The sequence below is a fragment of the Ascaphus truei genome, chromosome 20, assembly GCF_040206685.1.
Source record: "Ascaphus truei isolate aAscTru1 chromosome 20, aAscTru1.hap1, whole genome shotgun sequence".
NCBI classification, from domain to species: Eukaryota; Metazoa; Chordata; class Amphibia; order Anura; family Ascaphidae; genus Ascaphus; species Ascaphus truei.
In genome coordinates this window covers 32447483-32461775 of record NC_134502.1, presented here as the reverse complement: position 1 = coordinate 32461775, position 14293 = coordinate 32447483, and the positions used below count along the sequence as shown (strand labels likewise).

General features: G+C 51.6%; 1 protein-coding gene across 2 annotated transcripts; it reads right to left on the bottom strand.

Annotated features, from left to right (window-relative positions):
• Positions 1-172: 172 nt before the first annotated feature.
• GLTPD2 (glycolipid transfer protein domain containing 2) lies at positions 173-14079 on the bottom strand. Of its 2 annotated transcripts, none has more exons than XM_075577682.1 (4): positions 13899-14079; positions 10302-10387; positions 5129-5313; positions 173-925 (listed from the first exon to the last, which is right to left on the bottom strand). In XM_075577682.1, the coding sequence occupies exons 1-4, from the start codon at positions 13993-13995 to the stop codon at positions 400-402; spliced, it is 894 nt and encodes a 297-aa protein (XP_075433797.1). In that variant the 5' UTR covers positions 13996-14079; the 3' UTR covers positions 173-399. The 2 variants fall into 2 exon arrangements, with proteins under 2 accessions (XP_075433797.1, XP_075433798.1); XM_075577683.1 differs by having other exon boundaries at positions 10302-10384.
• Between the last annotated feature and the right edge of the window lie 214 nt (positions 14080-14293).

The window sequence follows — 14293 nt, the reverse complement described above, 5'->3', positions numbered from 1 at the left end:
TCGTGTGTTTGCCTATCAAGGGAATAAATCTCAGTTTATTTTGCTCAACCTGTTCTGCTCAATCAGGACCCACGAAATATAAATGTGTTATTAAGCGCGTCTCCCGTGACACTCACTCATTAGAACACTGTCTCACTCATTAGAACACAGTCTCACTCACTGGAAGTCTCACTCAATTTCCCTATCTTTTACTTAGTGCAGAGGTATAGCAGCCATGCAGAACTTGCAGGTCTCTCGAAGAATATGACACCAATTCATGGACCACCTCAGCTCCCTGAATATGGTACTTGTAATGTCTCAAAAACCTGGTGGCCCGTCTCCCCAGATGGTCCTTCAAAAAGGTTCTCCCCACACCCTATGCCAGGACCATACTTTTCGTGTCTTTTCCGAACTCTCCGCTCAGGGCAGATCTAGCATCCTGTTTTCTGCGTACACCTTCTGGGTGATGTTGTAGACTTTGACTATGGCCTCCACTGTGGTCAAGAGGACCACTTTGGCCTCCCCGTGGTCCCTCACGCACACCACCTCGTACATCTCCTCCAGAGGGGGGAGAGCCAGGAACGCCACCTCCGCCACCTGCCGGATGAACCAGCTGTGGTGATGGGCGAGGGCTTGGTGGTACGCCTTGGCGCACAGGTCGGAGGTTTGCTCCTGCCCGTGGCTGGTGCCAAGCTTGTAGAGGAAGAGTTCCAACCACTTGAGGGCCCTGTGTAGCCGCAAGAGGGTGCGGCAGCCCGAGGGCACCTGGTTTGAAGGCAGTTCCTTGAAGTTGACCACCCCATTCTCCAGCTCGTGCTTCACCATGGATGTGATGGTCCGGTAGCTTGGTCCATTCTCTCTGCTGAGATACCCGTGTAGGATGTTGATTTTGGTCATGGTTTCATGGGAGATGAAGGTGAAGACTGTGCCCAGAGCATCCATGAACCTGGAAAAGGAGGCTGGGTAAGCAACTACTCAATTGTCTTCTTGTTCTAATGCCTGTTAAGTCACTGACTGCCCCACACCTCTGGAATGCCCTTCCCCTCGATACCTGACTAGCACCCTCTCTATCCACCTTTAAGACCCACCTTAAGACACACTTGCTTAAAGAAGCATATGAATAGCACTGTGGATATTCTGAACACCTGATACATAAAGCTTGGCCCCCTGCAGGCGCACTTACCAGAACTCCCTCCTACTGTCTCTGTACGTTCTCCCTACCTACCAATTAGATTGTAAGCTCCTCGGGGCAGGGACTCCTCTTCCTTAATGTTACTTTTATGTCTGAAGCACTTATTCCCATGATCTGTTATTTATATTATCTGTTATTTATTTGATTACCACATGTATTACTGCTGTGACGCGCTATGTACATTAATGGCGCTATATAAATAAAGACATGCAATACAAAACAAAGGATATGTGTGCTGTAGTATATGATTGAGATTTGCATACAACACAGACTTGAGGGACCGTAGGTACCTGTGTCACCCTGCTGTGAGAGGGACAGACTTGTTGTACCTGTCTGTGTCACTGTGTCACCCTGTATAAGGTACAACTTCCTCATAGCTCCCTGCTGTCTGTGTCACTGTGTCACCCTGCGGGGGGAGGGACAGACTCATAGCTCCCTTCTGTCTGTGTCACTGTGTCACCCTGCGGGGGGAGGGACAGACTCATAGCTCCCTTCTGTCTGTGTCACTGTGTCACCCTGCGGGGGGAGGGACAGGCTCATAGCTCCCTTCTGTCTGTGTCACTGTGTCACCCTGAGGGGTGAGGGACAGACTCATAGCTCCCTTCTGTCTGTGTCACTGTGTCACCCTGCGGGGGGAGGGACAGACTCATAGCTCCCTTCTGTCTGTGTCACTGTGTCACCCTGCGGGGGGAGGGACAGATTCATAGCTCCCTTCTGTCTGTGTCACTGTGTCACCCTGCGGGGGGAGGGACAGACTCATAGCTCCCTTCTGTCTGTGTCACTGTGTCACCCTGCGGGGGGAGGGACAGGCTCATAGCTCCCTTCTGTCTGTGTCACTGTCACCCTGCAGGGGGAGGGACAGTCTCATAGCTCCCTTCTGTCTGTGTCACTGTGTCACCCTGCGGGGGGAGGGACAGTCTCATAGCTCCCTTCTGTCTGTGTCACTGTGTCACCCTGCGGGGGGAGGGACAGACTCATAGCTCCCTTCTGTCTGTGTCACTGTGTCACCCTGCGGGGGGAGGGACAGGCTCATAGCTCCCTTCTGTCTGTGTCACTGTGTCACCCTGCGGGAGGAGGGACAGGCTCATAGCTACCTTCTGTCTGTGTCACTGTGTCACCCTGCGGGGGGAGGGACAGGCTCATAGCTCCCTTCTGTCTGTGTCACTGTGTCACCCTGCGGGGGGAGGGACAGACTCATAGCTCCCTTCTGTCTGTGTCACTGTGTCACCATGTCGGGGGGAGGGACAGGCTCATAGCTCCCTTCTGTCTGTGTCACTGTGTCACCCTGTGGGGGGAGGGACAGGCTCATAGATCCCTTCTGTCTGTGTCACTGTCACCCTGCAGGGGGAGGGACAGGCTCATAGCTCCCTTCTGTCTGTGTCACTGTGTCACCCTGCGGGGGGAGGGACAGTCTCATAGTTCCCTTCTGTCTGTGTCACTGTGTCACCCTGCGGGGGGAGGGACAGACTCATAGCTCCCTTCTGTCTGTGTCAATGTGTCACCCTGCGGGGGGAGGGACAGGCTCATAGCTCCCTTCTGTCTGTGTCACTGTGTCACCCTGCGGGGGGAGGGACAGACTCATAGCTCCCTTCTGTCTGTGTCACTGTGTCACCCTGCGGGGGGAGGGACAGGCTCATAGCTCCCTTCTGTCTGTGTCACTGTGTCACCCTGCGGGGGGAGGGACAGACTCATAGCTCCCTTCTGTCTGTGTCACTGTGTCACCATGTCGGGGGGAGGGACAGGCTCATAGCTCCCTTCTGTCTGTGTCACTGTGTCACCCTGCGGGGGGAAGGACAGGCTCATAGCTCCCTTCTGTCTGTGTCACTGTGTCACCCTGCGGGGGAGGGACAGACTCATAGCTCCCTTCTGTCTGTGTCACCCTGCGGGGGGAGGGACAGACTCATAGCTCCCTTCTGTCTGTGTCACTGTGTCACCCTGCGGGGGGAGGGACAGATTCATAGCTCCCTTCTGTCTCTGTCACCCTGCGGGGGGAGGGACAGTCTCATAGCTCCCTTCTGTCTGTGTCACCCTGCGGGTGGAGGGACAGACTCATAGCTCCCTTCTGTCTGTGTCACTGTGTCACCCTGCAGGGGAGGGACAGTCTCATAGCTCCCTTCTGTCTGTGTCACTGTGTCACCCTGCGGGGGGAGGGACAGACTCATAGCTCCCTTCTGTCTGTGTCACTGTGTCACCCTGCAGGGGGAGGGACAGACTCATAGCTCCCTTCTGTCTGTGTCACTGTGTCACCCTGCGGGGGGAGGGACAGGCTCATAGCTCCCTTCTGTCTGTGTCACTGTGTCACCCTGCGGGGGGAGGGACAGACTCATAGCTCCCTTCTGTCTGTGTCACTGTGTCACCATGTCGGGGGGAGGGACAGACTCATAGCTCCCTTCTCTCTGTGTCACTGTGTCAGCCTGCGGGGGGAGGGACAGTCTCATAGCTCCCTTCTGTCTGTGTCACTGTGTCACCATGTCGGGGGAGGGACAGACACATAGCTCCCTTCTGTCTGTATCACCCCGCGGGGGGAGGGACAGTCTCATAGCTCCGTTCTGTCTGTGTCACCCTGCGGGGGGAGGGACAGTCTCATAGTTCCCTTATGTCACTGTCACCCTGCGGGGGGGGGACAGACTCATAGCTCCCTTCTGTCTGTGTCACTGTGTCACCCTGCGGGGGGAGGGACAGACTCATAGCTCCCTTCTGTCTTTGTCACCCTGCGGGGGGAGGGACAGTCTCATAGCTCCCTTCTGTCTGTGTCACCCTGCGGGGGGAGGGACAGACTCATAGCTCCCTTCTGTCTGTGTCACCCTGCGGGGGGAGGGACAGACTCATAGCTCCCTTCTGTCTGTGTCACTGTGTCACCCTGCGGGGGGAGGGACAGGCTCATAGCTCCCTTCTGTCTTTGTCACTGTGTCACCCTGCGGGGGGAGGGACAGTCTCATAGCTCCCTTCTGTCTGTGTCACTGTGTCACCCTGCGGGGGAGGGACAGTCTCATAGCTCCCTTCTGTCTGTGTCACTGTGTCACCCTGCGGGGGGAGGGACAGACTCATAGCTCCCTTCTGTCTGTGTCACTGTGTCACCCTGCGGGGGGAGGGACAGGCTCATAGCTCCCTTCTGTCTGTGTCACTGTGTCACCCTGCGGGGGGAGGGACAGACTCATAGCTCCCTTCTGTCTGTGTCACTGTGTCACCATGTCGGGGGGAGGGACAGACTCATAGCTCCCTTCTCTCTGTGTCACTGTGTCAGCCTGCGGGGGGAGGGACAGTCTCATAGCTCCCTTCTGTCTGTGTCACTGTGTCACCATGTCGGGGGAGGGACGGACACATAGCTCCCTTCTGTCTGTATCACCCCGCGGGGGGAGGGACAGTCTCATAGCTCCCTTCTGTCTGTGTCACCCTGCGGGGGGAGGGACAGTCTCATAGTTCCCTTATGTCACTGTCACCCTGCGGGGGGGGGGGGGACAGACTCATAGCTCCCTTCTTTCTGTGTCACTGTGTCACCCTGAGGGGGGAGGGACAGACTCATAGCTCCCTTCTGTCTGTGTCACCCTGCGGGGGGAGGGACAGTCTCATAGCTCCCTTCTGTCTGTGTCACTGTGTCACCCTGCAGGGGAGGGACAGGCTCATAGCTCCCTTCTGTCTGTGTCACCCTGCGGGGGGAGGGACAGGCTCATAGCTCCCTTCTGTCTGTGTCACTGTGTCACCCTGCGGGGGGAGGGACAGACTCATAGCTCCCTTCTGTCTGTGTCACTGTGTCACCCTGCGGGGGGAGGGACAGGCTCATAGCTCCCTTCTGTCTGTGTCACTGTGTCACCCTGCGGGGGGAGGGACAGACTCATAGCTCCCTTCTGTCTGTGTCACTGTGTCACCCTGCGGGGGGAGGGACAGGCTCATAGCTCCCTTCTGTCCCACCTTTCCCACATCACTGGGTCCCACTGCACTATACCCTTCCACACTCACTTGATCAGCTCCCTCCACCCGTTGAGGTATTCCTCCAGTAGGACGTCTCCCTCCTCCGTCACGCACGCGCGGAAGGCTGCGATCATTCTCCCGATCTGAAAGTCCTTCCCCTCGCAATGCTTTCTGTACTCCTCCGCTGCGTGGACCTCTCTCTCACCCTCCTCCAAGGAAGGGGTACCTCGTACCTACCCCGGGAGGAGAGAGACACCCAGAGGTGAGAACATGCATTGGTTTCATTTCCCCCAAATCTGTCTCCCTGGTAGTACCTCCGTCTCCTACACACACCTGGTAAGGGACACGTGCAGAGGTACCGCTGCTAATACCTCCCTATACACCCTAACCCCCGCTGCTAATACCTCCCTATACACCCTAACACCCTGCTGCTAATACCCCTCCCTATACACCCTAACACCCTGCTGCTAATACCTCCCTATACACCCTAACCCCCGCTGCTAATACCTCCCTATACACCCTAACACCCTGCTGCTAATACCCCTCCCTATACACCCTAACACCCTGCTGCTAATACCTCTCCCTATACACCCTAACACCCCGCTGCTAATACCTCTCCCTATACACCCTAACACCCCGCTGCTAATACCTCTCCCTATACACCCTAACATCCCGCTGCTAATACCTCTCCCTATACACCCTAACACCCTGCTGCTAATACCTCTCCCTATACACCCTAACATCCTGCTGCTAATACCTCTCCCTATACACCCTAACATCCCGCTGCTAATACCTCTCCCTATACCCCCTAACATCCCGCTGCTAATACCTCTCCCTATACACCCTAACATCCCGCTGCTAATACCTCTCCCTATACACCCTAACATCCCGCTGCTAATACCTCTCACTATACACCCTAACACCCTGCTGCTAATACCTCTCCCTATACACCCTAACATCCCGCTGCTAATACCTCTCCCTATATACCCTAACATCCTACTGCTAATACCTCTCCCTATACACCCTAACACCCCGCTGCTAATACCTCTCCCTATACACCCTAACATCCCGCTGCTAATACCTCTCCCTATACACCCTAACATCCTGCTGCTAATACCTCTCCCTATACACCCTAACATCCCGCTGCTAATACCTCTCCCTATACACCCTAACATCCCGCTGCTAATACCTCTCACTATACACCCTAACACCCTGCTGCTAATACCTCTCCCTATACACCCTAACATCCCGCTGCTAATACCTCTCCCTATATACCCTAACATCCTACTGCTAATACCTCTCCCTATACACCCTAACACCCCGCTGCTAATACCTCTCCCTATACACCCTAACATCCCGCTGCTAATACCTCTCCCTATACACCCTAACATCCCTCTGCTAATACCTCTCCCTATACACCCTAACACCCTGCTGCTAATACCTCTCCCTATACATCCTATCATCCCACTGCTAATACCTCTCCCTATACACCCTAACACCTCTCCCTATACACCCTAACACCCCGCTGCTAATACCTCCCTATACACTGTAGAGGGAGAAAGGGGGTGGCCCGGGATTAAAGGGGCTACCTGATTGCGAGAGAATTGCTATGCTATATACTTCTCATTCCCCAACCCCAAAGTAAGTGTACTTCTTGTCTGTTACTGTATTATTCGTGTGTTCACCTATCCTAAGGAATAAAATCACTTTATTATATCTAAGACTCGTTTCAGTTCAGACCCAGTGATAAATATATATCATCTGTTATATATATTTATGTGACCTTATACAGCCTGCCATAATCTCACCGTGACATACACCCTAACATCCCGCTGCTAATACCTCCCTATACACCCTAACATCCTGCTGCTAATACCTCTCCCTATACACCCTAACATCCCACTGCTAATACCTCTCCCTATACACCCTAACACCCCACTGCTAATACCTCCCTATACACCCTAACATCCCGCTGCTAATACCTCTCCCTATACACCCTAACACCCCGCTGCTAATACCTCCCTATACACCCTAACATCCTGCTGCTAATACCTCTCCCTATACACCCTAACATCCCGCTGCTAATACCTCCCTATACACCCTAACACCCCACTGCTAATACCTCCCTATACACCCTAACACCCCACTGCTAATACCTCCCTATACACCCTAACATCCTGCTGCTAATACCTCTCCCTATACACCCTAACATCCTGCTGCTAATACCTCTCCCTATACACCCTAACACCCTGCTGCTAATACTTCTCCCTATACACCCTAACATCCCGCTGCTAATACCTCTCCCTATACACCCTAACATCCTGCTGCTAATACCTCTCCCTATACACCCTAACATCCCGCTGCTAATACCTCACCCTATACACCCTAACATCCCACTGCTAATACCTCTCCCTATACATCCTAACATCCCGCTGCTAATAATCTCCCTATACACCCTAACACACTGCTGCTAATACCTCCCTATACACACTAACACTCCGCTTCTAATACCTCTCCCTATACACCCCAACATCCTACTGCTAATTCCTTCCTATGCACCCTAACATCCCGCTGCTAATACCTCTCCCTATACACCCCAACATCCTACTGCTAATGCCTCTCCCTATACACCCTAACACCCTGCTGCTAATACCTCTCCCTATATACCCTAACATCCCGCTGCTAATACCTCTCCCTATACACCATAACATCCCACTGCTAATACCTCTCCCTATACACCCTAACATCCTGCTGCTAATACCTCTCCCTGTACACCCCAACATCCCGCTGCTAATACCTCTCCCTATACACCCTAACACCCTGCTGCTAATACCTCTCCCTATACACCCTAACATCCTGCTGCTAATACCTCTCCCTATACACCCTAACATCCCACTGCTAATACCTCTCCCTATACACCCTAACATTCTGCTGCTAATACCTCTCCCTATACACCCTAACATCCCGCTGCTAATACCTCTCCCTATACACCCTAACATTCTGCTGCTAATACCTCTCCCTATACACCCTAACATCCCGCTGCTAATACCTCTCCCTATACACCCTAACATCCCGCTGCTAATACCTCTCCCTATACACCCTAACATCCCGCTGCTAATACCTCTCCCTATACACCCTAACATCCCGCTGCTAATACCTCTCCCTATACACCCTAACATCCCGCTGCTAATATCTCTCCCTATACACCCTAACACCCCGCTGCTAATACCTCTCCCTATACACCCTAACACCCTGCTGCTAATACCCCTCCCTATACACCCTAACATCCCGCTGCTAATACCTCTCCCTATACACCCCAACATCCCACTGCTAATACCTCTCCCTATACACCCTAACATCCCGCTGCTAATACCTCTCCCTATACACCCTAACATCCTGCTGCTAATACCCCTCCCTATACACCCTAACATCCCGCTGCTAATACCTCTCCCTATACACCCTAACATCCTGCTGCTAATACCCCTCCCTATACACCCTAACATCCCGCTGCTAATACCTCTCCCTATACACCCTAACATCCTGCTGCTAATACCTCACCCTATACACCCTAACATCCCACTGCTAATACCTCTCCCTATACATCCTAACATCCCGCTGCTAATACCGCTCCCTATACACCCTAACATCCCGCTGCTAATACCTCTCCCTATACACCCTAACATCCTGCTGCTAATACCCCTCCCTATACACCCTAACATCCCGCTGCTAATACCTCTCCCTATACACCCTAACATCCTGCTGCTAATACCTCACCCTATACACCCTAACATCCCGCTGCTAATACCTCTCCCTATACACCCTAACATCCCGCTGCTAATACCTCTCCCTATACACCCCAACATCCCACTGCTAATACCTCTCCCTATACACCCTAACATCCCGCTGCTAATACCTCTCACTATACATCCTAACACCCTGCTGCTAATACTTCTCCCTATACACCCTAACATCCTGCTGCTAATACCTCTCCCTATACACCCTAACATCCTGTTGCTAATACCTCTCCCTATACACCCTAACACCCCACTGCTAATACCTCTCCCTATACACCCTAACACTATGCTGCTAATACCTCTCCCTATACACCCTAACACCCTGCTGCTAATACCCCTCCCTATACACCCTAACATCCCGCTGCTAATACCTCTCCCTATACACCCCAACATCCCACTGCTAATACCTCTCCCTATACACCCTAACATCCTGCTGCTAATACCTCTCCCTATACATCCTAACACCCTGCTGCTAATACTTCTCCCTATACACCCTAACATCCTGCTGCTAATACCTCTCCCTATACATCCTAACACCCTGCTGCTAATACTTCTCCCTATACACCCTAACATCCCGCTGCTAATACTTCTCCCTATACACCCTAACATCCTGCTGCTAATACCTCTCCCTATACACCCTAACATCCTGTTGCTAATACCTCTCCCTATACACCCTAACACCCCGCTGCTAATACCTCTCCCTATACACCCTAACACCCTGCTGCTAATACCTCTCCCTATACAGCCTAACACCCTGCTGCTAATACCTCTCCCTATACACCCTAACACCCTGCTGCTAATACGTCTCCCTATACACCCTAACATCCTGCTGCTAATACCTCTCCCTATACACCCTAACATCCTGTTGCTAATACCTCTCCCTATACACCCTAACACCCCGCTGCTAATACCTCTCCCTATACACCCTAACACCCTGCTGCTAATACCTCTCCCTATACAGCCTAACACCCTGCTGCTAATACCTCTCCCTATACACCCTAACACCCCGCTGCTAATACCCCTCCCTATACACCCTAACATCCCGCTGCTAATACCTCTCCCTATACACCCTAACATCCTGTTGCTAATACCTCTCCCTATACACCCTAACACCCCGCTGCTAATACCTCTCCCTATACACCCTAACACCCTGCTGCTAATACCTCTCCCTATACAGCCTAACACCCTGCTGCTAATACCTCTCCCTATACACCCTAACACCCCGCTGCTAATACCCCTCCCTATACACCCTAACACCCCACTGCTAATACCTCTCCCTATACACCCTAACACCCCGCTGCTAATACCTCTCCCTATACATCCTAACACCCCGCTGCTAATACCTCTCCCTATACACCCTAACATCCCGCTGCTAATACCTTATTTCATCACCTTAATAACATGTTATATATAAAACGGACACTCACTTTTATTTCCCCACGAACACTCGCATCTTCTGCGGTCTCTATACACGGTCTCCCATCTTGGACACACGCGTACAGATGCACATCTGCTGTAGGAATATGAAAACAATTCAGAATATAGATTAATTCCGCCTTATCAATAGATACAGTCCCTTCCAAAGATACTGTACGTGACCCAAAGTAAGGGCGTGAGCGGCACAGGGAGGTATAGTGACTGGCCCAAGGTCACACGGTGCTGACATCGGGAAGCAGGCGCCTCCGCCCCACACTCACCCTCGCTGTTTTCAGACACGTCCCCGCTCCCTGAGCCGCCCTTCCAGAAAAGAGCCGCGTATCCGTGTGCATAAAAGGGGATTTGGGGGTGACCCGAGAAATCAGTAGACACTGAACCGCGCGACTGTATGAGAGGCCACTTATAAAGTCTTAGTACGTGTCAGGGTTCTGCTCGCCACAAACCAGGACCGGACCGCGAGGCTGAGGTGGGGTTGTAAAAGCACCGACCTGAGACCGCGCAGGCTGATCCGGATTGCGCAGTTCGTAGTCATATGTCGCAGGATCAGGATTGGAGAAGACAGCGTCGTCGTTGTACAAGCCAGGGTCAGAACAGGAGACGTCAGGATAAACATTGTCCATGCAGGAGTTCGGCAATAAGGAGATAGGAGAGACCCGCTTCAGCTTAGGAGCGCGGGGTTGGCCTTTGCGCGAGCGACGACCATGGCCCATGGTGCTGGTCACAGGAGATGGTAGGCAGACCAGAATAGCACACCGTCTTGCTGCACGGGTGCACCAGTGCTACAACGCAAAAGTCCTGAGATGGCAAGGGAATCCACTGTTTCAGCGCAGGAACCAGGACACGGCCTCTCTATATTAGGGAAAGAGTAGGCCCCAGGAACCAGGAAGCTGTAGATACAGGGAAACCTCCGCTTCAGTGCAGGAATCCAGGAGACTGCAGAACGCAGGGACGAAACCTCTACTTTAGTGCAGGAATCCAGGAGGCTGAAGGACGCAGGGACGAAACCTCTGCTTCAGCACAGGGGAACAGAAGCTGAAGGACGCAGGGAATACCTCCGTATCAGCATAAGGGAACAAGCGGCTTGAAGGGAGCTGAAGGATGCAGGACGTAACCTGGAATCAGCATTGGAGAACAAGCGGCTTGAAGGAAGCTGAAGGACGCAGGGCGGAACCTGGTATCAGCAAAGGAGAACAAGCGAGAGCTTGTGGCAAAACAGTTGACATCCAGTTAGGACTATGCTCGGCCAGGAGTATTATGGGCAAGCAATACTTAAAGGGCAGCGGGCCAATCCCCGGCGGGGGTGTGAAGGTACTGCCCCTAATGAGTGAATGCAAGTATAGTTTGCAATGAAAGGCTGCACAGCTGCAGTAGATACCAGAGGGAGTGTGTATTGCTTTGAGTGAATCCAGGCTGCAGCAAACCTCAGGAAAGCTGTTCCAGAACTGCACCGGTCTGCAAGGTAAGGTAACCAGTAAACCGTGGAGCGGATTCCTTACAGTACGGTGGGGTAAAGTCAGCATCCCCCAACAAGCATTCCGGAGAGATCAGAATAGTCATTGTTCTGATTTCTTACTCACGCCAAATACAATATCTTCAGACATTTGTGTGTATGTGTGTGTATGTGTGTGTATGTGTGTGTATGTATGTATGTATGTATACACACACACACACACAGCCCTGTAACCCCTTCCCTGGCCTGTGTAACCCCCGTCACACAGCAGGACAGGGAGGGTAACACATTATCCTCTGGCTCCTTCCTTCTGGGGTCGCTGCTGTTGCCGGTATCTCCCCCATTAGCACCATCTGTAGGATCTGCCTTATAGTGAGAGCGCTCAGCTCTGTAACCCCTTCCCTGGCCTGTGTAACCCCGTCTCACAGCAGGACAGGGGAGGGTAACACATTATCCTCTGGCTCCTTCCTTCTGGGGTCGCTGCTGTTGCCGGTATCTCTCCCATTAGCACCATCTGTAGGATCTGCCTTATAGTGAGAGCGCTCAGCCCTGTAACCCCTTCCCTGGCCTGTGTAACCCCCGTCTCACAGCAGGACAGGGGAGGGTAACACATTATCCTCTGGCTCCTTCCTTCTGGGGTCGCCGCTGTTGCCGGTATCTCTCCCATTAGCACCATCTGTAGGATCTGCCTTATAGTGAGAGCGCTCAGCCCTGTAACCCCTTCCCTGGCCTGTGTAACGCCCGTCTCACAGCAGGACAGGGGAGGGTAACACATTATCCTCTGGCTCCTTCCTTCTGGGGTCGCCGCTGTTGCCGGTATCTCTCCCATTAGCACCATCTGTAGGATCTGCCTTATAGTGAGAGCGCTCAGCCCTGTAACCCCTTCCCTGGCCGGTGTAACCCCCGTCTCACAGCAGGACAGGGGAGGGTAACACATTATCCTCTGGCTCCTTCCTTCTGGAGTTGCTGCTGTTGCCGGTATCTCCCCCATTAGCACCATCTGTAGGGTCTGCCTTATAGTGAGAGCGCTCAGCCCTGTAACCCCTTCCCTGGCCTGTGTAACGCCCGTCTCACAGCAGGACAGGGGAGGGTAACACATTATCCTCTGGCTCCTTCCTTCTGGGGTCGCTGCTGTTGCCGGTATCTCCCCCATTAGCACCATCTGTAGGGTCTGCCTTATAGTGAGAGCGCTCAGCCCTGTAACCCCTTCCCTGGCCGGTGTAACCCCATCTAACAGCAGGACAGGGGAGGGTAACACATTATCCTCTGGCTCCTTCCTTCTGGGGTCGCCGCTGTTGCCGGTATCTCCCCCATTAGCACCATCTGTAGGGTCTGCCTTATAGTGAGAGCGCTCAGCCCTGTAACCCCTTCCCTGGCCTGTGTAACCCCTGTCTCACAGCAGGACAGGGGAGGGTAACACACATTATAACACTATAATATAATATTAACACTATATTTAACATTATCCTCTGGCTCCATATGTATAGCAGATATATTAAAAGATAAATGGAAATGTAAAAAAATGAAAAGCACATAAAAAAAAGGTAAAGAAAATGAAAATAGTATATGTAATAAAAAAGAGCAACATATTATACGCGGAAATATAAAGAGAGAAAAATGTATTTAAAAAAAATGTATTCATTTCATGTAAGGTAAAATATAATTATATATATATATATATATATATCTATAGATATATATATATATATATATATATGTGTGTGTAAAGAACGAAAATATTCTAACTATGAAAATATAAAGCATGCAAAATGTAATCGTAAGGTAAAAAAAACAAATAAAAATAAGGGATTATAATAGGGGAGAGAAAAAAATTACTAATGGAAATTTAAAATAAGATTATTTAAAAAAAAAACCAAGGGAATTTAATAACACGGAAGAAATTTTGACGAGTCATCGTTCCCAAAAGAGTGATCCCAAGAGAAAAACAATAAAGGAACTAGCAAAAAAAGATAAAAATTAAAAATAATAATAATTAATACATGATTATATATTAATCAAATGTTAAAAAAAAACCTGAATTCGTCTGTTTTCGAATTCACATTTTATAGAATTTTAAGGAAAAATTCACCCCTTGTTTTTTCGGGCTTTTTTTTTTTTTAATTGCCCCCAAACTTACGTAGCTTGGAGGCGGAGAGATATAACAGCAGGAATACCAGAGCCAAAGGCAGCGCGAGACGGAGTATTTTGGGGTAACCCATCTTCCTGGGTGCCATCCGGAAGCGCCGTGACCCTAAAAGGAATGCGGGGGATTTTCAGTGCTTCCAGCGTCCTGCCGGGGGGGGGGGGAAGAAGTCCTCTCGCCGCGTATCCGCGTACCCGCGTCCCGCCGGGAGACTGATAAGGACGGCAACCTTTACCCTCAAGCGTCTAATCAATATATATTGTTAAAGGGACAGCTGCCACGTATGCCACCGGACTTGTGTTGCAGACGGGTGCAGACGTACGTGGGGGAGGGGGGGGGGGAGTGCAAACACCGGCGTTATCTGTGTTTAACGCCGATGTTGTAGACCA

Excerpts from the sequence above, each read along its gene's own strand:
- GLTPD2 (XM_075577682.1), bottom strand. The coding sequence starts at position 13,995 with ATGGCACCCAGGAAGATGGGTTACCCCAAAATACTCCGTCTCGCGCTG. Across the intron at positions 10,388-13,898 it reads TCTCTCCGCCTCCAAGCTAC|CAGATGTGCATCTGTACGCG; the intron begins GTAAGTTTGGGG and ends ATATTCCTACAG. Across the intron at positions 926-5,128 it reads GGGTGGAGGGAGCTGATCAA|GTTCATGGATGCTCTGGGCA; the intron begins GTGAGTGTGGAA and ends CTCCTTTTCCAG.